A 27,873-nucleotide genomic window follows, 5' to 3' on the forward strand; every position below is an offset into this window, starting at 1 on the left:
TGCCTTGCTTGAGTGCAGCATGGGAGTATTTGGTGTGCCTTGGCCTGGTGGGCCTGCCGTGCTCCCCTCCCCAGGGACAGTTCCTGCAGCTTTCCTTGCTGCTGGCTCTGCTGGAGGCACCAGGATGTGCTCGCACTCGCAGTTTTGGTGGTCCCACATGCCTGCCTGCCCTCCCTTCTCTGCAGGATGGTGGGCAGCAGTGGCCAGCCCAGCCCTCGAGCTGCCACACGCGGAGCCAGAGCTGCCCGTGCTCAGCCCCCTGGGCCGGGTGATGTCCTGTGCTGTCAGGTGCTGTGCAATGCCAGGTGGAAGAGATGAGAGCAAAATCTCCCTAGGAACAAATGCAAAATTAAACAAAATGTATGTTTGTATTAGTCAGCCTAAACCAGACTGTGCTATTTAGGGCTCTCCATTGCAATAAACTAGTCTCTTGTATTTGTGTGGGAGGACTGCAACAATTAAACTCATTTTAAGGCTGAATCTTAAAAGTGAAAGCAAAATGAAAAGATAATGAGTTGGTTTAAGAGAATATTAATTGTATCATATTATGTTATAATACTCTTATATTTAAGAAGAGATAGGTGATACACAGGTTGGTTATTGGTAAAAGCTGTGTCCATGCTGCATGGCCATCCTACACATGAAAACTCTTCTTGACTTCATAAGGAGTAATATTTATTTTGATTTTTTTAATCCATTAAATTGCAGCACTTACTGCTGCTGGAGAGTAAACTGTCTGCTGCAGCTGCATTTGTGGGTAGCAGCCTGCTAAAACACCGACTTTGATGGCATGGGCTGGGCAAATCCCAGGCTGGAGTGATAAAAAACATAGAGAATAAAAACCTGTTCCCCAGAACCTGCTGAATAGAACTTAAAGACTAACTGGCTTAATTTTTTATATTTACTTTTATAAAAAAGATATAAAAGTATGTGCACAGGATGATGAATGTGACTGGAATGAGTGAAAAAAAAAAGAAAAAAAGGGACTATTCCAGCTGATTTCAGGATCAGGAGGATGATTTTGCAGTGGAGTTTATGGCAGTCAGTCTTGTAGGATCACACTGTGTGCTACTCCTTATTTTCTGTTGTCAGACTGAAAACACGTACAACTTGTACAGCACCCGTCTTTGTGTTAAATTAATGAATTCCTATCTCCTTAGGAGTGAAATAACAGTAAGTTGTGCATTTAAAAAAATAAGTTTTTTTTAAATTTTACTTCTAAATACTGGCTCAAGTTAAATGATAAGAAAGAGCATTTGAGATGTACCCTTAGCACACGAAAAAGGTGCTGATCCTTGTGAATTAAAAAAAGAAAACCGCAACAAAATGGAGGGGTGTGTTCTCTTGGTGACTGTGATTACAATAGAAAAAGGAATACTTGGAAAACTTCAGAAATTATTTTCTGGATGTGCATTCTTAAATATTCAGCATTGATCCAAGTAACTTTCATTCCACTTGACCTTTGTTTTTGGACTGAGTTGGAAAACCTTTCTAGACCCCGAGTCTAAATGAAATTATGATGATGAAAATTGCCATGCAAGCACCTTTTTACTCCACCCGTTTTCCTTCTTAGGGGTGGCTAGGTGTGTATGTGGTGTGGGACCATCTCTGCTTATCTCTTGACTCGGGAGCTGTCCTCCCTGCCAGAGGTAGCACAGCATCTTCCTTTGATGTCTTGTTCCTCTCAGGCAGAGCCCTTTAGCTCAGTTGGGCAGCGCTTTGCGCCCAGACCAGCTCGCAAACACCCGTCTGTGAGAGCAGAGGCACATCTTTGTGGTTAGGATGAAGGTTAAAGCCTTTGAGTCTTGGCTGTCCTCCAGCTTCTTTGCATAATTTGAACCCGTCTCTGTCCAGAATGAAACATTCAAGTTATTTCAAGTTCCTGGGATAGAAGAAAAAGCTCCACCTGAAAGTCTGCTCAGCAGCGTGGGCTGTGTTGCCCCCCCACCTCAAATGCCCACACCACGTGCTGTGAAGGCTGGGAGGTGGCTGGTGGCTTCCTTGGTCTTTCCTCCATGTCTGCTCTCATGGATCCTGCCCTCGGCTTTTGCTCTTGAGCCTGTGCCCTTCTTAAATTCTTGAACAACTCCTTGGCATGGCTTTTGCTCTCCCACATGAGTTGGTTGTCAGTTGGGCCTTTACAAATGTGCCAGCAATGCCACGTAGACACTTTTGTGTGTGTTTGTAGACCTGGCATGTTTGCATCAGCCTCCAGTAGAGAATAATCTGGGTAACATGTCCCAGCTCGCTGAAACAACAGGGTGTTTTTTCTGTCTTGGTGTAGGTATTTTACATGTTCGTAAGACTCATGTCATACCTCTAAAGCAATCCTGGGCACGGTTGTTCTGCAAAACCTGTTCTAAAATCTAAACCTATTTATTCCCTTCCCTCCATACAGCTTCCTTATGACACAAGTAATATTTTGAAGAATGAGTGAATCAATATGACTCTTCCTAAATTATGGAAATGAAAACGTAAGCACCATCAGAAGTCTGAAAGAAATATGGTATTTCCATGCCTGATGCAAAAGTGGCATGTTTTAATGACTGGAAAAGTCTTTGACTTAATCTTTTTGGTTGGGATTTGATCCTGAACATTTTTCAGACATCCAAAGAAAATATGTATTGGACTTTCATGTGGAACAGTGTCCAGGATTTTGAAGGAACTTTGTCTTGTTTCTTCATTAGGAAAGCCAGAATGCCATGCAGTGAGGAGCCAGAACAACAAACTGGATTTTGAAGCTCAGTTTTCTTACACAGTTCCTGGAATCTCTGGTGAGGAATTGGTGTTCCTGAGGCTGCAGTGCAGTTTTATGCCTTCGGTAACAAAGGCTCTGTGAGGAGCAAAACCTACTTTATTTCCAGTCTGGGGATTTGTAAAACTTTGACATGCAGCCCAATTACAATCATGTTGGTTTAGTTCCCAAAGTGGACGCTCTTTATTCTAAAAGAAGCCCTACTGTGTGCAACCAGGAGTATTGAAGGCCCTGAAGTGTTAGCGTTTGAATGGTTTTGGCTTAGCTTTGAAATAAATATCTAGTGGATATGGAGCTCTGGGGAGAGGACTAAAGCAAATGGAAAAGGTGAATGAACTGGAAGCTGTTCCGCAAGGCTGGGTCCATACGGCCACAGCAACACAGCGGCAGATGGAGGCAGAAGAAAGGCATTATGAGAGCTCGCTTGTATTTTGAGCCTGATGTGCAGTAGGTGCAATTCAGAGGCTGCTGTTCCTCTGCACCGGGCTCTGTCATCATTGTTCTTGCTCTCAGCATCAGTCCTGTGTGGCCACAGCAAGTTTCCTGCAAGTGCCTGCACTGCTCCCACAAGGAGTAGTGAGAGCCATTCCTGGCAGCTTTGGAAAGACTGCAGTGTTTGTCTCCTGGTACTTGATGGGTCTTTTGAGACCTGAGTGAAAACGACAACAGGTTCCCTTCTTGAAGGCAGAGATTCACAGTTTTTCCTGTCTGTGATGGAAATCTGGAAAGAGGAGCATGTGTGCTTCTTCAGGGGTGTGTGTGCCACAGGGTGACTGAGCAAAACAAACTGGCAAATCCTTTTTTTTCTGGGGAGAGAAGAAGCCTCACACAGAGCTTTTGGCTGCCTCCTGGTAGGAGTTCACATGCCTGTGAGCTGAAAGTGGCCCTGGCTCTGGGGCTGCAGGGTTTGTGGGGTGAAGAGCCCCTGTGCTGGGAGTGAAGGCAGTCTCTGCTTCTGGGTCTCCTAAAGGAGAGCTCTGGAGGGCCCATTACAGCTACAGGTAACGAGGGGGTCGGTGTGAAAGAGGGACACTCGGGGTCTTTGTGGGACTGGGGACTCCATCAGAGAAGGGAATGGCAAAGGGCCAGGCACGTGGCCCAGTGTCTCTAACAGAGTAAGTTACTGCTTGTCAGCTTGGTGCTGCTCACCTCTGCACCTGCTTCTTGTTCTGGGAGTGTGGAAACACATCAGTGAGGTCTTGGGTGGGCTGCCTTGTTCTGGTGACCACAGCTCACTGCTCGCTGGGCTGCCCCGGCATTGAGGTAGGGTCCTTGCTGGCAGGTCAGGAGAAGTGTGATGGCAGAGGATTGCTGTGTTTGGCTTGGGGTGGGATGGCATTGAGTAGGGTCCTTGCTGGCAGGTCAGGAGAAGTGTGATGGCAGAGGATTGCTGTGTTTGGCTTGGGGTGGGATGGCCTCGTCCGAGGAGTTCCCAGTGGTGTCTCACAGGGTGGGGACTGTGGTTTCTACAGCTTTTCCTTGGTAGGCAGCACGAGGGCTCTGCTCCCGGCTCTGGAGGCTGCAGAGCACAGCCCTTTGTTGGGCTGCACTGGCTGGGACCCTCCTGGGGGAGCACGGCTCACCCGGCAGAAACAGAGTGTGCGTAGGAAAGGTTTGTTCTGAGATGCTGGCCAGTGAGGCCCAGAAGGGAAGGAAACCCAAACCAAAGCCACAAACAGCAGTGACCCAGGCACCGTAAATGAAGTCTCTGAGGGGTTAGTGTGCCAGCAGTGGGAAAGGATACCAAATGTGGGTTTTTTTCTCCAAAGTTCTGAAATATTCTTCCAAAAATCTTAGGGCTTTTTTGACATGATTGATCTTGTCTCAGTCCCACAGGTGTCTTTGGTTGTATGTGAAAGAGGGATTCTTCTAACCTTGAGTTCATAAAAGCATATTCATTAAAAACTGAATGTTGGACAAGCCAAAAACACTTGCATGACATAATTGCTTGAAAGATGTCTGTGTGTTAGCTGTCAGCTTGGTGCAGCTTGCCGGTGTTACCCAGGTTATTCTTAGGACCACAGCTGAAGAAAAAAAGTGCTTAGTGTGTTACCTTCTTTTTGTGAGGTAATTATGGGTCAAGAGGCCACAGTAGCTACTGTGTCAAGAAGCAAACCAAGGCCAAGGAAACAGGCTCATGTGGCCAATATGAGTTAAAGCTGAGCATGAAGGTGGGTTTTCTGGTGTAACAGTTGGTCAGTTCCCTGAGACACCAAGGAAATACTTGAGTATCTGATCTTAAAGGGAGCTTCTGTTGATTCTCTGATCTTGAAAGACTACTTTCTTACAAAACAAACAAACAAAAAACCCACAAAGAACATGTCTTCTCTGTTAAAGTAATTTAAAATGTTTAAATACAGTAAGGAAGGAACATAGTAAATATTTTCCATGTAAAACATGCAAAAAATAACATCTGATTTTATTCTGAATTAAGAACTAGCAAGCTAGAACTTAGACCTTTTTAGAAAAATTTGAGAAATTCATGAGATTTTCATTGCTGAGCTGACCCTCCTCTGAAGGTCGTGCTGAAATTGGTGGCACCTTCGGGGTTGTGTGTCTGGAGTATGAAAGTTAAAATTACTTTAAATGGCTGAATTGTTTTGGGTTTAATTTAATTTGTGTTTTTGTTTACTTGTTTTTCATAAAAACCCACAGTAAATGCTAAATAAAGTTTGTTAAGTGCTCAGCCCAGCTGCATCATGAGGAGGGTTTAAAGGTGATTAAGCACTCCCTCCCAGTCTGACAAGTCAGAGATTTTTAGAGAGCGTTTCACATCTTGCACGCTGTCGTGGTAGTGTGGGGGCCGTGCACAGGGACTCCCAAAAGCAGCAAAGCTGATCCATGAGCTGAGAAGCAGGGTGGTCTTGTCTCCCCTGCCCAGGTCACCCAGACAAGCTCACCTTGCTGGCTCAGGAGCTGCAGGTCCTGTGTCATTGGGCTAGTAATAGGGCCTTAGTGGCAAAAGGCCTTGATAATTCTTCTTGCATAATTAGCACAGTCAGGCCACTGTAAGCTTGTTTTCCAGTTAAAAATAAACTTTAAAATATTGTATTTATAAGAGTGAATAATCAAAACAGATTTGTCCTTTTCTATAAGAAATGGTGACTGAAGTTTGGTTGTTGGAGTAGAGTGATGGAGAGGGAAATATTCTTTAAAGACTGCATTTAGGTAGCCTTAACAACATGTCTTAGAGAAGAACAAAAATAAGTGCAAAATCAGATCTAGAATTGGTTATTTAAATGGTACTCAACTTCCTAACTTAAATCACCTTGATCAACTTGGAAGCATTTAAGTACACACCAAAACCTGAAATGGGTATTCCACCCGTACAAATGTAAAATGTAAATGCTGTTTTGAAAATTTCAGGTAACCAGCTAAAATTCCAAGTGTGTGGGTTGTAGGGGGATTTTTTGTTTGTTTTAAACCTGGAATTTTGAATCATTATGCTCACACAATTACTCAGTTCGACTTATTTTTCATTTCTGTAGCTGTTTTTTTCCTGGTATTAGTCCAAATAAAGTTCCATCCCAAGTACATCGCTGCTCAGGTGGAGTGAAATCCTCCACGTAGTGCTGAGGTCAGTCAGTGTGGTGTTCCTTGCTGGGAGCAGCTTGTGCAGCCTGGCTGGATTTTCGGGTGGCCAGGGATTGCTTTCTCCCCGGGAGCCGTGCAGACCTGCAGAGAGCTCTGGCTTGTCCAGCCCTTCCTAGAATTGCCAGTTTGGCAACTCTGCCCCTGGGAAGTCTACCACAGAATTATTTTGAAGCTGTTTGATTTCTTTGCAGCCCTGCTGTGGGAGCTCAGTGTTTCTGGGTTTGTTTTGTGGCTTGTTCTGCCTGCTCTGAGCTGGTGCTGCTGTTACCTCTGTCATGGTGCAGTGACATCTCAGGTCTTTGCATGGGTGACAACAGAGCTGTTCAAACATCTCCCACCCTCCCCTCCTCACCTGGTGGCAGGTGAGCTGAGGCTGTGTAGATATGGTCAAATACAGTCCATGGAGCAGACTCTGCTTGGAATTTGTGTTCCCAGCAGTTTGCAGACAGGACCTGCCTTGTGCTGCAGGCTTACCTGTGGTGCTGAGAGGAGCCTGTCTGCCTCTGGGTGTGTGGAGGTGGGACAGTGGCAGGACTCCAGAGCAAGGGAGCAGAGCACTGAGTGCTGCAGGGACGTGTGGGGTTTATTGCTGCTGGAGGAGGTAATGTACACTTGCAGGTCCAAAACCAGGCGTCTCTCTGAGCAGCTGTGGGCGAGGAGTCATCTCTTAGCACAGTTCTTAGCTAAAACTCAGTTGTTAGTAGTAGGGTTTCTTGCAGCAGTGTGTTTGTATCAGTAGGTCAGGGTTAACTGGTGTCCAGCAACTCTTGTCTTCCCCAAATGATCACTTGGAGGAACTTGGAGTGAGTGGAAATGATCATGGTGTTAAGAATTTGCACAGAAAAAGAGATGAAATCACAGTGCTTTTCTTGGTTAAGTGGTTTTGCCGTGTGACATCTGTAAGTAGCTACAGTTCAGTTTCCTGCATGGTCACGAAATGGGTATTGGGAGAATGTTGCTGCAGTGCTCTTGGAATTCAGGGAAATCCTAGGCAGAGCAGATTCTGTTTGACTGCATAAATTCTCTTCATGGGAAACAAACCCCACCAACAACCAAGTTCACACAATAGCAACTCACTGGTTTTAGCTTCAAATTCTGCTAGCCCAGGTTGTGATTATCTTTGCTTTGGAAAGCCATGAGGAATGTTAGATGTTCTGTCCTGAAAATGGGGAGTGGGACATGCAGGATGTCCTTGCCATCAGACCACAGCGGGACACGTCAGCCCAAAGCTCTGGTAGAAAGGAACTCAGTCTTGTCCGTGTTTGTGGTGAATGTTCCCAGACAAAGGGCTGTGCAGATCAGTAGGGGTGACTTCTGTTTTTACTAGCTCATACTGTCGAGTGAGTTCATATTATTCAGTCAGTTCTGGGGGTTTTGGAGATGATTTAGTAATTCCTGTTTCTTTCAGCCTACTGTCAGAAAAGTAATGTATTAAAAGCATTGCTAGAGAATTTGTTTATTCAGCTCAGATCTGCTGTTTGCTGGCAGTGCTGAGCTTCCTTTGGAGTGCCTGGCTGCTGCAGGGCAGGCTGGGGACCCACGGGGATGGGCTGGGAGGGCTGAATGTCACTGCTGCTGAGTACCATTGCTGTGAGCTAATCCTGCTTTTCAGAGGGGAAATGGCTAATATGTGAGTAGGTGCCTTGTGAACAAGCAACAGCTGGGTGCAAAGAAAAAATCTGCTAAAACATGACTAATTTCTGAGTGTTGCATAGAGTTTCTGTCTGTATTCAGCAGCAAATTACCATTTTGAGCTTATGCTGCTGTTGCTTCACTGGAGTTGGCATGAGCTGTGTGTTTGAACTGGTGGTCATTGCTATGAGACTGTCAAAGCATTGGTACAATGTGGGGGTTGGCTCTCTGTCCTTCCACTTGCAACACGGCCGATTCCGTTCAACAAGAACTATTTTAATTGGGTTCCACTCTGTGTTATGTTAAAACTCTGATGCTAGGCACAGAAACCCGTGACACTTGTTTTGTTTGTTCCTGAAAACATACACTTCATTCTGCTTTGGCCATTCAAATTGGTTTTACATGATTGTCAGCTGAAAATAATACTGCGATTGGCAGCAGCACGGCAGCTTCCTGCAGCCCGGGAGCAGCAGTGGGGTAACTCGTCCAGGGAGCTGGGAAATGAAAATTCCTGCTCTGAGAGCGTTGGTTGCTTAGCAGGCAGTGGCCCTGGGGAAGGGCTGTCCCAGCAGCCGGGCTGGCCTTGGCAGGCAGCTCCATGTGCTGGGTGCTCCGGGACAGCGGAGCTGGGGCTCCCTGGAGAGCATCTCGGCCACCATCGGCCAGCACTGCTGTCCCTGGGCTGGGAGCAGCTCTGCGTGAGGCCGGGGACAGGAGAGCTTGGCTGGTGAGCCTGGGGTGCCTAACTGCAGTGGGATGGCTGCTTAGAAAATAACCAGTAGTCATGACTTGTGTTAATTAACTACTAAGAGTTAAATCAATGTTGTTGGAAAAACTAGTCTGTGTTTATTTGGCTTGTCTCTCTCCAGCTGAGGCTGGTGCTAGTTGGTACACGCTCCACTGCTGAGCCTGTCTGCAGCGTGGTTTTATGTTTTCCATCTGTATTGATTTTCATGATTCATTGACCATGATCTAAGCAAAAAGCGCACTTAAATGGCACTGGAGACAGCTGTCTGTTAAAGGAGGACCTTTATGTAGTCTGAAATGGCGCCAGGTTTTCCTTCCTTTACTTTATCAAGTAACACACACCAGTAATATTCTTTGTTTAATTTCCTTCTCTAGGTCACTGGTATGTCACCTCTCTTTTGTGTAAGGAGCAGATGGTAAATTCTTACTCTAAACTTTCCTATCGGTTTTGCTCCTGTTATTTTTCTGATAATCATTTGAGGTTGTTCTGAAATGGAAGGGGCCTTGCGTTGTACTTGGGAGTCTCTATGAAGGACTCAATTCTTCTCCCTGTGGAGCTGTTTTGGAAGAGACATGTAGGAAGTTCAGATAAAAGCAGAAACATATAAAGCTTGGGAAGCTGATGTGTAGCTTTTTCCAGTTATAATCTGTCTCTCTTTGTATTGCAAGCTGAAGTTCCAGATGTTGTTTTGGCTTGGAGATAGTAGGTCAGGGAAAAATAAGCATTCTAATGTTAACAGAGTCAGCTTGTCTGGATCTGAGCTGACAGGAAAAGGGAGAGATAAAACCTTCAGTAGTGGTGTAAGCAGTGCTGAAGGGCCAGGGCGGCTGTCCCTGGACAGCGGTGCCTGGTGCCAGCCGTGGGAGCTGCCGGGCTGGGGCCACACTCAGACACTGAACGCTGCCTTCCGTGGGGAGCAGCGGGCTTGCTTCGGGTGTGCATCCCCCCTTTTCCTGTTGAAAGTTAATTCTTACCCCTCTTGGCGTCCTGCTTGCCCTCAGCTGCTGCCTCTGGCTTTTGGGGGATGCAGAGCTGAGGTGAAGGCCAAACATGCTTGTGGGCTCAGGTGGTTCGATGGCTCTTACCTGCATCGGGCCTCTGTCTTGGAGCAGTGCATTTTTTGAATCCCGTCCCTGCCAGGAGCTCCATTTATTGAGAGAGTGGTTTGGGCATGTGCATGCTGGACTTCTTCTGGAGGAGACTAAGCAGGCTCTGTTCCTGGTGTATGGCTCCATCCTGAAAGATGGGCATCAAGTTCTCAGCCTCTTCTGGGCAGCTTGGAGCCATATGTGGTAGCATCTTCCAGTGGGGGGGACCAAGGGCAATCCACTCTGAAGTCCGAGTGCTGAAATGCATTTTAGGAGTACATGTGGTGGCCAGAAAGGGGATTTCCTGGATTAGTCTTAGGTTATATGTATAATAGTCTACTCATTTTCTGTGTTATATTAAGTGCATAAATATACTGTGTCCTGTGTCTCTTTCAGACCTGTTTGTCCTGTCAGGCTTATTTCTAAAATGTATGAGCAGATTATTTTTAATTAATCGCTGAAGTTCTGCTGACTTCCTCCTTAATCTTTGCTTTTTTCCCCTCTTTCATTACTGAGTCTAGGAAGTAACAGTTTCTGGTCAATGGCCCAAGCCCATGCCTGTCTTTCCCACTGTGGTGTAGATCCCTCTGGGGCTTTCTGGCCTCGGAGAGCAGTTCTGCTGAGAATGCTCAGCTCACTTGTGTCAATACTGAAAAGCCAAAAGGGAATAGTCTGACACTGACTCATCTGAGGGACAGAGGAGCTGAGCTGCTGCAGTCCTCCTGGTGTCTGAAGCCTTGGCTGTTTGCTGCTTAGAGTTAGGATAAACTTGTCTTCATCACTTTGTGTGAGTTAATGGAAAGAGGGAGGGAGGGGAGCTGCTGTGTGTTGGTGTAGCAGAGTAAGGGATCCTTGGAGCGTGTACGGTGTTGGCCAGCTGGACATCAGCATAGGCCAGGATTGGAATGGTTTAACCCTTTCTGGCTTTGTTTTTGTCTCAGAAGTGGAAGTATGTGTCTGAAGCTGGCAGGCTCTCCAGCTGTGATCGTGTATGTGTTACCTGATGCCCCAGAAATCCCATCCTTAGGAATCCCATTGGGTTGGGATGTGCAAGACACGTCAGAATAAAGGGCCTGTTGCATGTTCAGTGGAGGAAGATGCAGAGAGGGAATCTGGGTGTGGGAGACTGCTGCTGCCTGGCTTTGTGCTGCTCACATTCCTCACCTGGCCCGAAGGCAGCAGTGGGGTGTCTTGCTCATGTGGTTTGTGACTCAAGCCAAGCCCAGATGTTTTCATGCCCAGTCTGGCCTATTTTTTGAGAATAATTTTGGATGCCTCAGTCCATTTTATTGTGGTTTTCTTAGTGTCTAGTCCAGCCGAAATTCAGATGATTCCTGGCCTAATTGAATGCTCACAGGCAGACATGGCAGCTTCTGCTTTCTCTCTGCAGCTGTGTTCCTGCTAACTTCAGAGCACTCAATTAGAGCCGTGCTGGTAAGAACCTGGGGTAGGGTTTTGATGCTGCTTTCTTTTCTTGAGTGAAAAGTTTTAGAGCATGAAACCCAGAATCGTCTGTCTTGTGGCTAGAAGATGAGTGAAAATGCTGAAGGTTTCTGTGAAGTCAGATCTGGCCTTGTTGACCAACCTGGCTTTCCATTTCCACTGAGCAGTGAGTGTAGGGACATGGAAACCTTTTTGTACTGACTGTTGGACCTTTTCTTCAGCATTATCTGGCTGACAGGCTGATGACAGCTACTATCCAGAATATCCGAAATTTATTTCCTTGTGCCTATGACAGTGCTTTAGTGCTTTTTGACCCTTTGTAGGAACAGTTTGTATAGCAGGTTATTTGTGGGAAGTACTCAAGTACACTCCTTTAACTTGAGTTTTCCTCGAGGAAAATGGCTTGATGTTGTTGGAAAAAGAGTGGAATGCTCCCCTGCTCTTTGTGAGCAAGTGCTGTGTTGTGTCCTGTGCAGAATGATCCCTTCCTCCATGGCAGCCCATGAGTGAGGAGGGCTGTTGGCCCAAAGCATGTTTGGGTTCTTGCTGTGCTCAGGGGCAGCGGGTGAAGGTGCTCTCAGTGTGTTACACTCACAGTCAGGGCTGGCTCCTCTGTGTGGTGATGCTGCACCTGGAGGCAGCCGGTGGATGTGTGTCATGAGGTCTCTGACTTGTGGGTGTGCCTTGTTCCCAGCTGCTGATAGGTGTGCTGCTCTTGGGCAGTCTGGGCACAGCTCCAAAGCCACACTGGTCCCCAAAGAGACTTGGCCTTTCATTGTGCTTCACATCTGCAGCTGAGTGTGTGTGAGGTCAGCCATGGGAATTGAGCTGTTACACAGGGATGAGACTGGCTGCTTTTGGCTTCTGCAGCAGCAATTCAACCACAAGTCTGTATGAATCTGTGGAATGGTTTTCTGAAGATCTGCAAGTACAGTCAGCTTTGGCAAGGCCACGTGAGATGTGCGAGTTTGACAGCATACAGCTAAATAGATGGAAAGGGAATACTTGAAATGGCTCTGGAAAGAAGTGTCAGAATTGTGTGTAACTGGGATACATTTGGTGTTTGGAGAGATGACCAGGTGCCTGATGATTGGACTGAGGGGTGCAGAGCAGGCAGTGATGGACAATGGTTGGGACTGTGCTGGGGAACCCCCATACCAGGCTTTGCCCCCATACCAAGGGTTTGCCTGAGAGGTCAAAGTAGACACAGCTGTAACAGCAACTGAGGAATGCCAGGACAAAGTGATTTGTAAAGTTCTCGAGCTGTTTTAGCTCACAAGCTTGCATGTTAGATGGATCAGTGTCCCAGGTGAGACTGCCACAAGTAAGATCTGAGCAGAACAGAGACCTGTGGTGGAGGCATACTAACTCGGGTAAGAAAGGGCAGACAGCTTGCCAGGTGCTTTGAGGGACAGGATCATGGTGGAGGGAGAGAACAGGGTAAAGCTGTGAACTGCAGCACTGAGGTTAATGTTGCTGATGTGGGAAGAACAGAAATACCACTGGTGGGTTCAAGAATGGAGAAAAGCCTGAGCTGGTCTTCATCTTACTGTCTTCTTCAAGTCAGCTTTGGTTGTATTCCCCTTAGTTATGAGTGCCCTTCACTGTTCCTGGATTTCATGAGGCTCTGTACACCCCTGCTCCCATGTGTCCCATTTGCACAGTGCTAGTGGGAGATGGGAGGCTGTGGAGCACCAGGGCTGGAACAGGACCTGCTTTGTTTGTATATTGGATTTAAAAACAGAATAATGTGGCTCTGGCCTGTCCAAACAGGTAAGACCAAACTGTAGAACAGTACTGCTAAAATTCTGGGGTGGTCTATATAATCTCTGAAGATTTTACTTTCTCATGCAGGAGGGTATTTTCTTCTTCTTGGGATTGCTAATTGCTTTCAGTTTTCTGGACTCCAGAGTAATAGTTAATGAAATGCTCTGATGAGGGGAAATGCTGTTTCATGGCTTGTGCCTATGGAGTGTCAGGAACTGCTGTTCTCAGTCCAGTTGCTCTGTAAATGTTGGTTAATTTTCTTTGACTGGCTGAGGCTAGGAGCAGTTAAGCTGTAAGTGGGGTGCAGAATGAACACCTGACTTTTCCGTGTCCCTTAACCTTTCCGATTTTGTAGCATCCCATCACTCCTGAAGAATGCTGCTCTAATCCCAGTGTAATCCCTCAGCAGTGAGCTGGAGGTGTGAAGCCAGACTCTCCTGTCTCTCCTTGGTACCCCTGCCATGGTACTGTGTTCCTCTGCACCTCTCCTGCTCCTCTCCTGCTCAGGTTTATAGATTTATATGTATACACAATAAAAATATATGAATATGTTTATAGTGTTTCCAGCTTTGATGGTTCTAATTAGTAGCTGTGTTTGCTGTGTCATGTTGCCATTGTATTACTCTGACAATGCAATGAAATGGATTAAAAAAAAAAAAAGTTTTGGCTAATTTTTATCAAAATACCCCAAACTGCATTTGGGGTAGGGTGCTTGGGCTAAAGGGCAGAAATAGAATATTCTTGTGGTGATGACCCTGTGAAAATAACTCTGGAGGTTCAGGTTTACCCAGGGTAAATCTGCAAAATCTCACTAGGATTATTGATGTACAAATGAGGTCCTCACTGGAGTGAAATACCAACACAGCTGAGGGGTCACCTGGAGAGTGCTGTGGGGCTCACCTCCCTCAGCGTTTGGCTCGGAGTTATCTGGCCTGATAGTGTCAGGGACTGCAAAAAATAGCATTTGCACCTCTCTAGGTCCCTGCATGTGTGAAAACATAGATACTGTAGGGAGATGCTGCTTAATTACTGCATTTGTAGGAACTAGACAACATTGTTATCTTGCAGCAGGGCGTGCCCCAGTAGGAGATGGTCTCTAAAAGCTGTGCACAACATCAGGCCCAGGCTTCTCTTCGACCCAGAATAAAGAAATGACTATTTAAGATTTGTGAAAAGAAAACCAGGGAAAACCAGGGGGAAAAAAAAAAACCAAACCTTTTTTTTTTTTTTTTTTTTTTTCCTTTTGCCTCCTTTTCCTTAAGGGAAAAATAGGACTTTTGTTGGTGATAACCAAGCCAAAGATTTGTTTTTGGAAATGTTTGTTTTGGTTGGCTGGAGTGTTCTGCAGAAACTCCGAACAGGCGAGCTATGTAATATTTAACCAGTTACTAAAAAGCATTTGAAAATGATTAGCAGTCAGTGATCTCATTTAGACTTTGAGCTGAGCTGTCTGGGTTTCTGGTTGAGATTGTAACGCGGCTCTCGGCAGAGCGGTGCTGATTTGGGGAGCAGGGCTGATGCAGGGGCTGATGTGGGGCTGATGTGGGGCTGATGTGGGGCTGATGCAGGGGCTGATGTGGGGCTGATGCAGGGGCTGATGCAGGGGCTGATGCAGGGGCTGATGCAGGGGCTGATGTGGGGCTGATGTGGGGCTGATGCAGGGGCTGATGCAGGGGCTGATGCAGGGGCTGATGCAGGGGCTGATGTGGGGCTGATGCAGGGGCTGATGTGGGGCTGATGTGGGGCTGATGCCGGGCTGATGTGGGGCTGATGTGGGGCTGATGCAGGGGCTGATGCAGGGGCTGATGTGGGGCTGATGTGGGGCTGATGTGGGGCTGATGCAGGGGCTGATGCAGGGGCTGATGTGGAGCTGTTCTGGGGAGCAGGGCTGATGCAGGGGCTGATGTGGGGCTGATGCAGGGGCTGATGCGGGGCTGATGCGGGGCTGATGCGGGGCTGATGCGGGGCTGATGCGGGGCTGATGTGGGGCTGATGTGGGGCTGATGTGGGGCTGATGCAGGGGCTGATGCGGGGCTGATGCGGGGGCTGATGCAGGGGCTGATGCAGGGGCTGATGTGGGGCTGATGTGGGGCTGATTTGGGGAGCAGGGCTGATGCAGGGGCTGATGCAGGGGCTGATGTGGGGCTGATGTGGGGCTGATGCGGGGCTGATGCGGGGCTGATGCGGGGCTGATGCGGGGCTGATGTGGGGCTGATGTGGGGCTGATTTGGGGAGCAGGGCTGATGCAGGGGCTGATGCAGGGGCTGATGCAGGGGCTGATGTGGGGCTGATGCAGGGGCTGATGTGGGGCTGATGCAGGGGCTGATGTGGGGCTGATGCAGGGTTCTGGGGGCTGCGCTCTCACTGCGGGCCGGTGGCTTTGGGGACAGGAGCTGCTCGGGGCCATGGCAGAGTCCTGGTGAGCCTGGCTGGTGCTGGTGCTGTGCCAGGCTGGTGCTGGTGCTGTGCCAGGCTGGTGCTGGTGCTGTGCCAGGCTGGTGCTGGTGCTGTGCCAGGCTGGTGCTGGTGCTGTGTCTGGCTGGTGCTGGTGCTGTGCCAGGCTGGTGCTGTGCCAGGCTGGTGCTGGTGCTGTGCCAGGCTGGTGCTGAGCCCTTGCTGTGCACACGGGAGTGGGGCCTCGTGCCTCGGTTTCCCCGTCAGGACAGACCAGGATATGACAGGAGCAGTGTGTGATGGGCAATCCCAAAACGCCTGAGTTGTGTTCCTGCCTGAGCTCCTTCATCACACACTGCACTGATAACATCTGGAATAAACACACTCCTGCTGGCTGGAGGAAAGCAGGCCAAGGCTCAGAGAGGTAGGCTTTGAATTAGTTGAAAGTAAGTCACTGTTACTGGGTGCATTTTGTGTTTGTGTGGCTATTTTAATCCTTTTTATATAAACTATTAAGGAACAGCTTTTACAAACAATTCCTGGTAATCTCTTGGTTGAAAATATTTGTGTTTTGGCACTTACAGCTGCTGGATCAGTCCAGGTGTTCTGTTTAGATAGAGTTTGTATCTTCAGTTTTGTGCTGAGATGTGAGAGTACACTGTCTTTGGAGAGAGAACCATTCCAGGGGGAAGAGTGTGGCAGTCTGGCTGTGCAGGGGTGCTCTCCTTGCCTCCTAAGCCCAAGGCCTCAGCACAGATGAAGTCACCAGACATTGATGGGGATTTTCCTCACTTTGTGGCCACCCAGAATGGCCTTGGCAGAGTGGTATTCAAGGTTGTCTATAGTTATGACTTGTGTCTAGCAGGGAAGTGTCTGAGAAGCTGTGAAGCTGTGTGATGGAGCCTTTTTCCCGTTACAGAATGCAGTGTTCCCCGCTGGTAGGAGCTGTGTGCCATGTAAGAATACCTGTACAGCAAGGAAACATGTGTAGCATAGTAAAATAACACCTTTGTTTATATGTGAAATGTGTGAGAAGCCACAGTAATTCATGTGTATCTAAGTGTCTTGAGCAGATACCTGTGTGGTACCTGGGGCATGCTGGTGTGAGGTGAAACCTGAACCTGAGCACCGAGTGGCTCATGGGCCTGCAAACCCCTCTGTGTTCATTGTGTGCTGCTTCTCTGCACATCTGCAATTGCACACCTCACTTTCCAGCTGCTCCCAGCGGTGGCAGGTCAGTGAACTCCAGGAGTGACTTTGTGAATGAGGGCTTTTAAGTGATGTTGCTGTATGCAGGCTCTGCAGGGAAGGCTCTTCCATGGGGCAATGCTAATCCTTGATAGTTGGCTCCTGGTGAATTCATTTACCCTGCAAGGCAACAAATGGTATGGACAGATGCACGTGTCTTCAAAGGCTCTGGGTAGCTGCAGATGAATTTAAAAGTGTCTGTGCTTGCTTCATTGTTTGAGTAAGCTGTCTGTCAGTGGGTTTCCTAAGACCCCTGTACTGATGCAATACCTACACACCTACCTTTTGCACTGGGCAAGTGCCTTCTGTGTTCTGCCTCCATGCTGCCCACATGGAATCACTGAATGGCTTGTGTTGCAAAATCTAAGATGACGAAGTCAAACCATTCTTCCAGCAGTGCCAAGGCTACCACGAACCCATTGTGGCACATCCTCACAACTTTTAAATCCCTCCAGGGACGGGGACTCCACCACTGCCCTGGACAGTGCCAAGGCTGGACAACCCTTACCATGACGGAATTTCCTCCAGTATTCAGCCTGAACCTCCCCTGGTACAGCTTGATGCTGTTTCCTCTTGTCTTGTCCCTGTTCCCGGGGAGCAGGCTGTATTTATTTTTATATGACACTTGTGCTTTGCTATCTTTTCTTTTAAGAACCAAGGGATTGGCTCTTTGTGAGCATGTCAGAGTTGCTGACCAGGAGAAACTTCCAGGACCTTTTACTCTGTGTAGTTGCCTTTCACGTGGTGGTTTTATTCTTACTCAGCAGTGCTGTGATTTTGCTTTGTACAGAGGAAACAGTATCCCATCCTTCACTCTTTCTGTGTTTGTGGTCACTTGAATCTGAGACATTTGATCTTTCTGGGTGGCACTTGGACACGTTTTTGGAGCTGCTAAGCATGGACGTGTGCCTTGTGCATTTTCAGGTTGGTACCAAATGGAGTTGGTGGCTGGCTTCCATCTTCTGAATTCTGGCAACCAAGTTTAGGCCATAAGAAAGGGCTGCCCAAGGTTGTGGCCGTCTGACGCAAGGAATGCCTTTGTGGGGCTGCTGGGGGGTTGTATCTCCTTTGTGTGAGCTTCAATTAAAGAGCAAGCTGTGAATTATTGCATTTAAATGCACATTTCTCCTTCTGAAGACACAGCTGTGGATGAATTCAGCTCGTGTGTGGTTGATGTGGATGGCACAACTGTGATCCAGTATTATGGATGTTTTCTTTTGATAGGAATGTGGTGAGGTACATGCAAAATATGTACAGCCCTTGGGCTCTTGGCAGGGGGCCACAGGGACTGTCAGCGATATCTGGGTGCTTCTGATCTCATCTGGAAAGTCTGAGCTGCTCTCGTGGTTCGTGTTCCCATGTCTGTGTCATATGGAGATGAAATGTAACCTGTAGTTTGTGCAGTAAATGGGCTCGCTCCGTCTGCCGCCGTCTGTGCTCGTGGTGGCACTGGGCACTGAAGGCCATTTCCCCACAGCCAGTGCCTGCAGGGCTCCTCGTGGTGTTTAGGGTTGTCTGAACTGGTTCCTCTCTCCCTTGTGGCTTCTTGCAGCTGCTGTCCTGACCATCCCAGCACAGAACTTCACCCCACGTTGCTGTCAGGAATGATTTGGCAGGGCACAGTTTTCTTAGGAAGAAAGGAGAAAGCAATATTAGCTGTGGAAGTGGAGCAGGGTGGAACGGGCACTGCAGTTTCAGGGTGGGTTTTGCAGTGTTGGGACTTTGACTACAAACCATAAGGATTCTATCAACTCTGTTACCTGAACCAGTTGTGCGTGTGTGTTATGCTGGGTGTCTTCACCAAGTGTTTGATCTGCCTTGTGCTTGGCATATTCATTTGGGCTTCCAAAGCTAGTGTAAAGGACTTCTTTGGAATCCAAATCTGGCCTTGGAGCAGATGCTGGCCTGCCCAGGAGCCAGGGTCCCTTCCTTGCCTGCACTGCATGGCAGGTTTGTTTGTCCCAAGCACTGGGATCCTGGATCCCCAATCCCAAGCACTGGGATCCTGGATCCCCAATCCCAAGCACTGGGATCCTGGATCCCCAATCCCGAGCGCTGGGATCCTGGATCCCCAATCCCGAGCGCTGGGATCCTGGATCCCCAATCCCGAGCACTGGGATCCTGGATCCCCCGTCCCAAGCACTGGGATCCTGGATCCCCAATCCCGAGCGCTGGGATCCTGGATCCCCAATCCCGAGCGCTGGGATCCTGGATCCCCAATCCCGAGCGCTGGGATCCTGGATCCCCAATCCCGAGCGCTGGGATCCTGGATCCCCAATCCCGAGCGCTGGGATCCTGGATCCCCCATCCCGAGCGCTGGGATCCTGGATCCCCAATCCCGAGCGCTGGGATCCTGGATCCCCAATCCCGAGCACTGGGATCCTGGATCCCCCGTCCCAAGCACTGGGATCCTGGATCCCCAATCCCGAGCGCTGGGATCCTGGATCCCCAATCCCGAGCGCTGGGATCCTGGATCCCCAATCCCGAGCGCTGGGATCCTGGATCCCCAATCCCGAGCGCTGGGATCCTGGATCCCCAATCCCGAGCGCCGGGATCCTGGATCCCCAATCCCGAGCGCTGGGATCCTGGATCCCCAATCCCGAGCGCTGGGATCCTGGATCCCCAATCCCGAGCGCTGGGATCCTGGATCCCCAGTCCCGAGCGCTGGGATCCTGGATCCCCAATCCCGAGCGCTGGGATCCTGGATCCCCAATCCCGAGCGCTGGGATCCCTGCCCATGTTCCCAATGCCCTCTAGTGGCTCTTGCTGCTGCACTGCTGTTCCATGGGGCATGGCCTGCAGCTCCAGTCAAACAGCAAAGATCCTGCTGGTTAGAAAGGAACAAACCTTTATTTTTGCTGGTTGCACGTTAATTCCTCTTTATTTATCTGGGCTAAATCCCAACTCTTCCCTTGGGAACAAAGTTCTTGTGAATTCAGAATCCAGATAGTAACTGGATATCTCATGGATCGTTAAATCCGTAGCAATTTGCTGTGGGGATTTATTAAAGAATGTTTTGTTCTTTACATTAAAAAGTATCTTTTCTTTCTCTCTAAACAAGCAGTAACTGGACAGGGTGTGCTTGCTGGTGTCACTAGAACTAGACTGGTGCTTATGTATGTGCATGAATTGCTTTGAAAAAGTAATGTTTTTTAAAGCAGTGGGAACAACACCTTTGAACTCATGCTCTCAAATAACTTTTGAGGGAAAATGATTTTTTTGTAACGGTCAGAGTCTCCCTCCCAGCTCCTTCCCTCCTCCAGTCTCCCACCACGGCTGAGCTGGTGGTGTGGCTGGGCCGTGCCGAGGGCTGTGAGCCCCCTGCCAAAAGCCCCAGAGTGTCCTGGGCTGCACAGACGTGGTGAGGACATGGAGAGTGTGGCAGAGCTCTTCTCAGCAAAGGCAGATGAGATACTCCTTGAGGCTTTTGGGAAAATGAGTAGCCACAAGAACAGCTTCATAGAAGCAGGGTTTAAATTGAAGTATTGGGCATTTTTCCTTGGGAGGACCATCCATGCTGTGAAATGCATAAAATCTGTTAAAAGTCCAGCATGGTGTGTTTGCCTCTTTGGGGATGTGGGACTGATTTCCATCCTAATCCTCCCCCTGACAAATACAGGGCAGGGGCTTGTATGTGCAAATATACTTGTGTGTGTTTGTTTCTTTGTTTTTGGGAACTCAAAGAAAGTGCCTGAGAAGACACAGCAGGTAAGCAGACGCAGCTGGCAGTTTGGAGTGGTGTGTGTTTCCCGTGTGTTCCGTGCCATGCTGTAGGCAGTCCTGGCCCATGTGCTCAGTCCCTTTGCGGGGCTCCTGCAGGGCCCTGTGGTGCTCCTCATCCAGGGAAACTCCTGCTCTCCCAGCCTGGAGAGGGGCTGCACGGCCAAGGGGGCTGCCCTGGTGAGGGGGTCGTGGCACCAGGCTCTCAGGGCTGCCCCACGTGCTGCAGAGGTGGGACAGCTCCCACCAGCACGAAACAGCCCATGCTGGTTTTAACTGGGCCCACAGGCTGCAGTCCTGTTTCCTGTGGAGAGCTGGCTGTGGCTGGTTAACCTCTGAACCTGCCCAGCAGTGTTAAACTCAGTTTTTGTCTTCTTAGAGCGCCTTTTCCTCGAGCTGGATGTCCCCGCTGTCCAAAGGGCTCTTCTGGGGGAGCTGTCCCTGCCGGGATCCCCTGGAGCCCTCCCCTGCTCCCGTCCGTGCAGCCCCTGGGGTGGCTTTGGGTCTTGGAACTGCCGATGTGTGGGGAGGAGCAGGGCAGGGCCCAGGAGCCACCTTTGGCTGCACTTGTGGGGTGAGCAGGGAACGGCCAGGGCTGCTCCAGGTGAGCAGGGAACGGCCAGGGCTGCTCCAGGTGAGCAGGGAACGGCCAGGGCTGCTCCAGGTGAGCAGGGAACGGCCAGGGCTGCTCCAGGTGAGCAGGGAACGGCCAGGGCTGCTCCAGGTGAGCAGGGAACGGCCAGGGCTGCTCCAGGTGAGCAGGGAACGGCCAGGGCTGCTCCAGGTGAGCAGGGAACGGCCAGGGCTGCTCCAGGTGAGCAGGGAACGGCCAGGGCTGCTCCAGGTGAGCAGGGAACAGCCAGAACAGCGTACAGGGCCTGGGGATCCTGACACCACCCTGCATTGGGAGCAGGGCACCTTTGAGCTGCTCTGGAGCATTAGGCCGCTGATGGTTCCTTGGGATAGCTCTCCTCTGCTTTAGACTTCCTCTATGGGTTGCTCCCTGCTCATGCTGTTTCCCTCAGTTAGATCATGTTGCCAGCATGACTGCTGAAGGTTAAATCCCAGGTTAAGTGCCTTGGGGTGTATCACAGACAGGTAAGGGAAGTGTCCTTGGGGAATGGGTCTTTGGAAAGAAGAGTGTTCTTCTGGGAGGTGAGGTGGCCAGTGCTGCCCGGGCCTGTCTGTGAAAGCAAAAACTGAATACTTGGGTCAGAAATTGATGATCTTTTTAATTGATGGCAAATCAATTACTGTAAACAAATCCATGTCAAGAAATAAATACAGAAGTAATGGCTTGGCTTTCATCACTGAGCACTTAAGAAGTGCTAATGATTTGAAAAGGCATGACAGAAGAGATCTGAAGGAAAATGGCAGTATCAGATTTATTTTCAATTTTCATCTGCTTCAATTAGAATTAAATCTGAAAAATGAAGACAAATACCTGCACATAAGTAGCGTGGTAATAGCTCAGTGGCTTGTCAAGGAGAGCTTGGGTTTGCACCTACTACTTGCTGCTGCTTTTGACTGGAATTTTGTTCCATGTGACTGGGCCAGAGAGGTTCTCTGTAGGAGCTGACCAGCACAGGACAGATGAACCATTCTGAGTCCAGCCCTTGTCTGCTGGGTTAAATCCTAAGAAACTGCAGAAAAGTTTCTTCTCAAAAGCCTTGATTCACAGTAAAAAGTGGAGTAAAGAGTGGTCTGTTATTTTCTTGTAAAGACTAAGTATCATGGCAAAGATTGGAAATACAAAGGCAAATTCACTCCTTTATTTCCTGTTTTAGAGGGAACATGTGCCTCTGCTTTATGCTGGAATCAGCCTGAACCATGGCACAAGGAATAGAATAACCAGTCTTCAGCAGCAGGAAAATGGACTTGGGCCATTGAAAGGAAAATCCTTGGAGAAGCAACTTAAACTGGGAAATTACTCTTCAGAGAGCAGCACCTTCCTTAAATACATCTTGATCCTTTTTCTTGCCATCCAGCAAGATTGCTGGTTAATGGAAGTTACTCTGAGTTTTTTCTGTTTCCCATCAGAGTCCAGATAATTCAGTTTTACAGACCACCTCCTCAGTTCACAATAATCTGACTTTTTAATAACTGGTTCAAAGAATGTATCATCTTTATTACATTCCTGCTTGGTACTGGGAGGGTTCATATTTCCCTACTACAAGCTTCTGTATCTACATGGTGGTTGCATGTGATGTCTCTGTGAATCTAAAAAGATGTTGCAGTAAAAGCATGGACTTTATCAGTGAAGGAAATTATTTAGGAAACAAGACAGAGTTAAAAAGGAGATCAGTCAACTCTTGTGTTTTGTGTAAGGAATTGATGAAAGACATTGGGTGGTTGTGTTTTTAGACAGCAGTGGAAGCATACAGAACTCCTGTGTCTCTCCTTTCTGCAGCTCCAGGGTGGTTGATGGAGTTATGATTCTCCCTGTGCTGATGGTGATGGCGTTCCCATCTCCGAGCTGGCAAGGTGAGTGTTGTGTGGGGTCACTTTCCTCAGTGGTGCTTGGTACATCTTCCACCACTGCTCCAGTGGGGGCACTGGGTTTGGAAAGTGACTTCTGGAGCTGCTTTACTCAGCTGTGTGCCCGTGAAGCTTTTCTGACACGCAGTGTGTTGAAGGTTTGCCTCAGAAAAAGGGGACTGGTATTTCCACTGCCATGGAAAGGCAGGAATGGTTCAATTGAAGATCTCTTGGATGTTTGATGAGGTGTGCACTCCCTACTTTGCAAACAGCCTTTGGAAAGCATTGAACAAAGGCTTTCTGGGAGTAAAATTTTTAAATTTTAAATTTTTCCGTTTAAATTTTGACTTGAGAGAGGTCTGTGTCTCTGTGTCTGCTGTGGCATATCTTTGTCATGCTGAAACAGCTGAATTAGAATTGTTATGGCCTACTTAGCGGTTCTTCAGCACTACCTGAAAACAATATCACTTCCCTTAAACAGGTTTTATTGTCTTGTGATTTTGTTACCTCTAAGTGAAGCTATTAAGAGCAGGATGATGTTTCCTCCTGGGCTCTTCCCTTTTGCAGATGATGAACGGAAGCTGAAGATGGTCCCCTACGAGTGTGTGTGTGAAGGCACGTCCTGTGGGAATGGGGATCGCTGCCAAGGCCAGCGCTGCTTTGCGTCCCTGAGCATTAATGACGGGGCTAAGGTTTACCAGAAAGGCTGCTTCCAGGTCTATGAGCAACGGAAAATGACGTGCAAAACACCTCCATCCCCCAGCCAGGCCGTGGAGTGCTGCCAGGGACACCTGTGCAACATGAACATCACTGCACAGCTGCCCTCTGCCAAAGGTGAGAGCTTAACTCGCCTGCATTTGGAGAAAGAGGAGGGGGTTGGCTTTGATCTGCTGTGCTGGGAGAGAGATGGCTCCAGTGCTGGCTGAAGGAAGGGTTTGATGGGCCCAGGGTGCCCTTTGTGCCCTGGTCCCCAGCTGGGACCTGCTGGCACAGCTCTGATGCCGTGGCTGGCTGGGCCAGTGAGGGGCTTGCAGCGTGTGGCTGGGGTCAGGATGGAGCTGCTGCCTGTGAGAAGTGGCTCGGTGCAGCTGAGGACACATCCTCGGTGCAGGTGTGCTCACACCTGCCTGTGGCACAGCCTCTCTGTCACACTGGGTGGCTACCGAGGGAGGGGTTGGTGTCACTGCTAATGAGTTTAAAGACTTCCTCTGGGAATCTGCAAATTTATTTTTTTCTCTTTCTTTTCCCACTTTTCCCCTTCCCCTCTCTTTTCCAAGGGCAAACCTTTCAAGGAGAATCTGCAGGTTACAGCATGGAAACATTAATCATCGTTATCCTGGCTCCTGTGGTAGTGTTGATAGTTTTTTCTGCAGTAGCTGTGCTGATCATTCGGAGAATACAGAAAAACCACATGGAGAGGCTCAATTCTCGGGATGCAGAGTATGGCACAATCGAGGGCCTCATTGCCTCCAACGTGGGGGACAGCACGTTGGCAGTAAGTGACGTCCCTGTGTGCAGGGTGTGAGCTTCCCTCTCTTCCTTCCCTGTGGCCACATCACTGACAGCATGTTTTGCTGCCTCTTGGCCTCAGGACTTGAGTGTGCCCTTTCTGTGCCCCCAAAACGGTCGTATGAATGAATTTTAACCAAAAGATGGGTTTGGCAAGTGTAGGTCCTTTGACCTGGAGAATTGCTCTGAACTGTTTGTGTTCCTGGAAACAATGTCAGCACATCAAAACAGAGTGTGCCTGAGTGTTGGGTGGCCTGAAGTAATGGGAGAGGTGAAGAGCTGTGCTGCATGTGCAACAGCCTGAAGGGCTGGAAAAGACGTGATGCTAGGTGAGAAAGAAAATACAGATAATTCTGGTGTTTGAAACCTTCAGAGCTGACTGCCATGATCTCGGTAGCAGGACTGGGATATCAGTGACATTTTGCTGGTGGAAGAGCAGTGGGAGTTGTAAGAAGTGTTCAGTGCTTACTCAAAGCGCAGTTTTCAAATTATGCTCTTGCTCATGCTTTCTCTGGAAAATGTAATGAGCTGAGAAGTGTTCCCTTTCTGCAGGGTGCCTGTCCCTTCCCCCCTCCCTGAGGCCAGAGCACAAAAGCCCCAGCAGCTGTCCCTCACTTTATCTGAGTGGGGCAAGCAAAGCTTCAGATGGAGTGGTTGTTTCTGAAGCACTGCAGAGTTTTCTTCTCCTTGCATTGCTGAGATAAAATGTCCCCAACATTAAGAGGCTGGAAAACATTTGCTATTTTTGTGCTGTCCCACCATAATGGGCTTTCACTGTAGGGTTAAAGAGGGCCCCATGTCTGTTAATTTTATTTTTTTTTTTTATTTTATTTGTTTGTAATGCCTCTGGCTCTCTTTAATCAGCACACAAAGCTTGATTCCATGTTACTGGTTTAAAACAGCCAGTCTTGATGTATCCACCATGGCCCAGGCATGTGTGCAACTGGTGATCCATCCTTAAGCACTGACTTCTTCTGTCTTACCTGTGTAGGATCGTCTCAAGCCATTTGCAGACCTTTTGTACTTCTAGTTATTTAATGTTACTTGGAAATGGTGATAAAACCTGCGAAGAGTAGATCAAAATGCTGTTTCAAAGAGCTGGGAGGAGCTGGGAGCTGAGGGCTTGGTCTGGTGGAGCAGCCAGCCCTGCTGCTCTGCCTCCCGGTGTGGCTGATGCACAAAATGTGATTGGGAGTTCCTGTGCCTAAATGTTCATCTAAGCAGAAAGTCTTCTAGATTCCTGGTTTTCTTCTCCATTGTGTTTTAAGTCACTGGTTTTGTCACATATTAGGTAAGTTTACATTTAGGATTAGTCTCTGCAGTGTAGCAAGTGCTTAAAGCCCTAAGCTGCTTAGTGGGCATGGAAGGAGCTCTGGCCTCTTCAAATCTTGTTTTTACAGTTGCTGTAGATAAGTTTGGGGCTGGTTTTCTGTTTTGGTTGCTTTTGTTTTGTCTCTGATGCAAGCATGAAGAAAATGGGCCCTCAGTTCCTGTTAAAAAGTAAGTTAGTCTCTGTCACTCCTAGATTATCTTTTTTTTGGGCACTGGTTAAGAGGTTGTTAGAGGAAATGAGACTTCATGGATATCTGGTTCAAGGGCAGCAATGTGGTTTTCTGGAAATAATAGTTTGATTACACTTAGGCTTTTTTATCCTATTTTCCTTTGTAAAGAAAGAGTCTGATAATAGTTGTTAATGCTTTGAACTAATACAAAACTCCTGGCTGTAAAAGTAGCTGGGCATTAGCATTTTATAAGGCTAATGGGGTTTTAACATTCAATCAGGATCTTACTCCTGTTTATTATAAGCTTCTAGCTCAAAGTCTGCTTTCTATGCACTAAAAGTATCAGGAACTGATAAAGCTTTTAAGAAACATTTGTTACAGAAGTTTTTTCTAGAGTATCAATGACAAATCTTGTGTAGGTGATGCTGGTAAATCCCCTCACCTCGTTTAGTTGAAAACTGGTTTTGGTTTTAAATACCTGCACTAAGCTTGAATCAGTATCAGAAACAGAAGTGGGAGGATGTAAGGTTAAGTAAAAGAGGAGTGAAGTGCTGAAAAAGGGTGGGATCTCATGACAGAGGGCAGCTGCTAGGCCAGGAGTGGGCTTCCAGTGCACAGACATCCATTGTCATATGTTTATTGCACTCACTAAACAAATAATGACTTACCAAACAAATGCTCCCGAGTGACCAAGTGACATCCCCAGAGCCACAGACATCCCCCCCAGCTTTAATGTGACCTGTCCTTTGTGCATGCAAACAGGGAAAAAGGGGGTTTCCTCATGGGTTCTGAACTTCTGCTGTTCCTTCTGAACAGGATTTGTTGGACCATTCCTGCACATCTGGAAGTGGCTCTGGACTTCCTTTCTTGGTGCAAAGAACGGTGGCTCGCCAGATCACACTTGTGGAGTGTGTAGGTCAGTGTCTTCTGGGTGTTTATTCTTTTGTAGGGCTTAAGTGTTAATTTTAAGGATTAATTAAATTTTTTTTCAGCATATTTTCATTATTAATTGAGTAGTGTTAAATTTGAGTTTAGGAAGTATTTGGGTCAAAGATACCTGGAGGCATTGACATTGAGCCAGGATGGTGTGCAGGCACTGAAGAGGTGAGGAAGCTATTGGGGTAAAAGCTTGGCTTGCACACTGTGTGTCCTGATCTCCACAGGACAGGGCTTGGTTTTGGTGGGGCTGGTGGTTTTTTAAATCCTTTTGTTGTTTGTGGATGGATTTGGGTTTATGCTTTCTTTAAATCATCATTTTGTGTTTCTGCAAGGGCTGGTGGTGGAATAGAAATGTAAAGGCTGTATCCCCAGCATTACATTTCCTTCCTGTCCTCCTCACTGCAGAACTCACAGCTTTGTGTTGTGCACGCTGCCCTTGCCATGTGCTGCCTGAGTCACTTCAGCTGAAAAAGCACTTTGATTGCTGGTGGCTGAATGGTGACACCTCCCAGCTGAAGCTCTCTGTCCTGCACTGGTGTGCAGGGCACTCGCAGGGCTTGCACTCAGAACAAACAGGGGAAATGAGGGATGCTGGAGCACAGTGTGACTCCAGTGATTAGAGGTGCAGGCAGGGGTGATCAGACCACCTGGTGTGATATTTGGATCTTGACAGTTGACTTCTGCCTGCTGAAGGCTGTTTGTTAGTTGACAGCTTCTCCTGTGTTTTTTCCCCCACCAGGAAAGGGCCGTTATGGAGAAGTTTGGAGGGGTCAGTGGCAAGGAGAAAATGTTGCTGTGAAGATCTTCTCTTCTAGGGATGAAAAGTCCTGGTTCAGGGAAACTGAGCTGTACAACACTGTACTGCTGCGGCACGAGAATATTTTAGGTGAGTAGGACAAGCGCATTCTGTGTCCTGGTGTGTCTGGTGTAAAGGTGAGTTACCTGGACAGGTCACCTGTGGAGCACTGCACACTCACCAGGCAGCTCACAGGCTCTAGGTTCTAGTGTTGTGATAAAGAGCTGAAGAGAAATCTTCAGGGAGAGACTTCAGGAGGG

At 48.2% G+C, this 27,873-nt stretch overlaps 1 protein-coding gene across 4 annotated transcripts in view; it reads left to right on the forward strand.

The window, feature by feature from the left end:
* ACVR1 (activin A receptor type 1) overlaps positions 1–27,873 on the forward strand; it is a 48,110-nt gene that overhangs the window by 5,775 nt on the left and 14,462 nt on the right. For 2 of the 4 annotated variants that reach the window (XM_014249587.2, XM_014249588.2), the window contains exons 2-6: positions 22,800–22,873; positions 23,435–23,701; positions 24,145–24,362; positions 26,695–26,794; positions 27,557–27,703. In XM_014249587.2, the coding sequence (XP_014105062.1) occupies positions 22,822–22,873; positions 23,435–23,701; positions 24,145–24,362; positions 26,695–26,794; positions 27,557–27,703 (784 nt within the window). In that variant the 5' untranslated portion in view covers positions 22,800–22,821. Of the gene's footprint in view, positions 1–2,755; positions 2,775–15,668; positions 15,846–22,799; positions 22,874–23,434; positions 23,702–24,144; positions 24,363–26,694; positions 26,795–27,556; positions 27,704–27,873 lie in introns of those variants that run through there. The other 2 variants (XM_014249589.2, XM_005519571.3) reach the window with 2 other exon arrangements.

The sequence above is a fragment of the Pseudopodoces humilis genome, chromosome 8 (genome assembly GCF_049639895.1).
Source record: "Pseudopodoces humilis isolate 2021_Gansu_Grassland_sample_001 chromosome 8, ASM4963989v1, whole genome shotgun sequence".
Classification (NCBI taxonomy): domain Eukaryota; kingdom Metazoa; phylum Chordata; class Aves; order Passeriformes; family Paridae; genus Pseudopodoces; species Pseudopodoces humilis.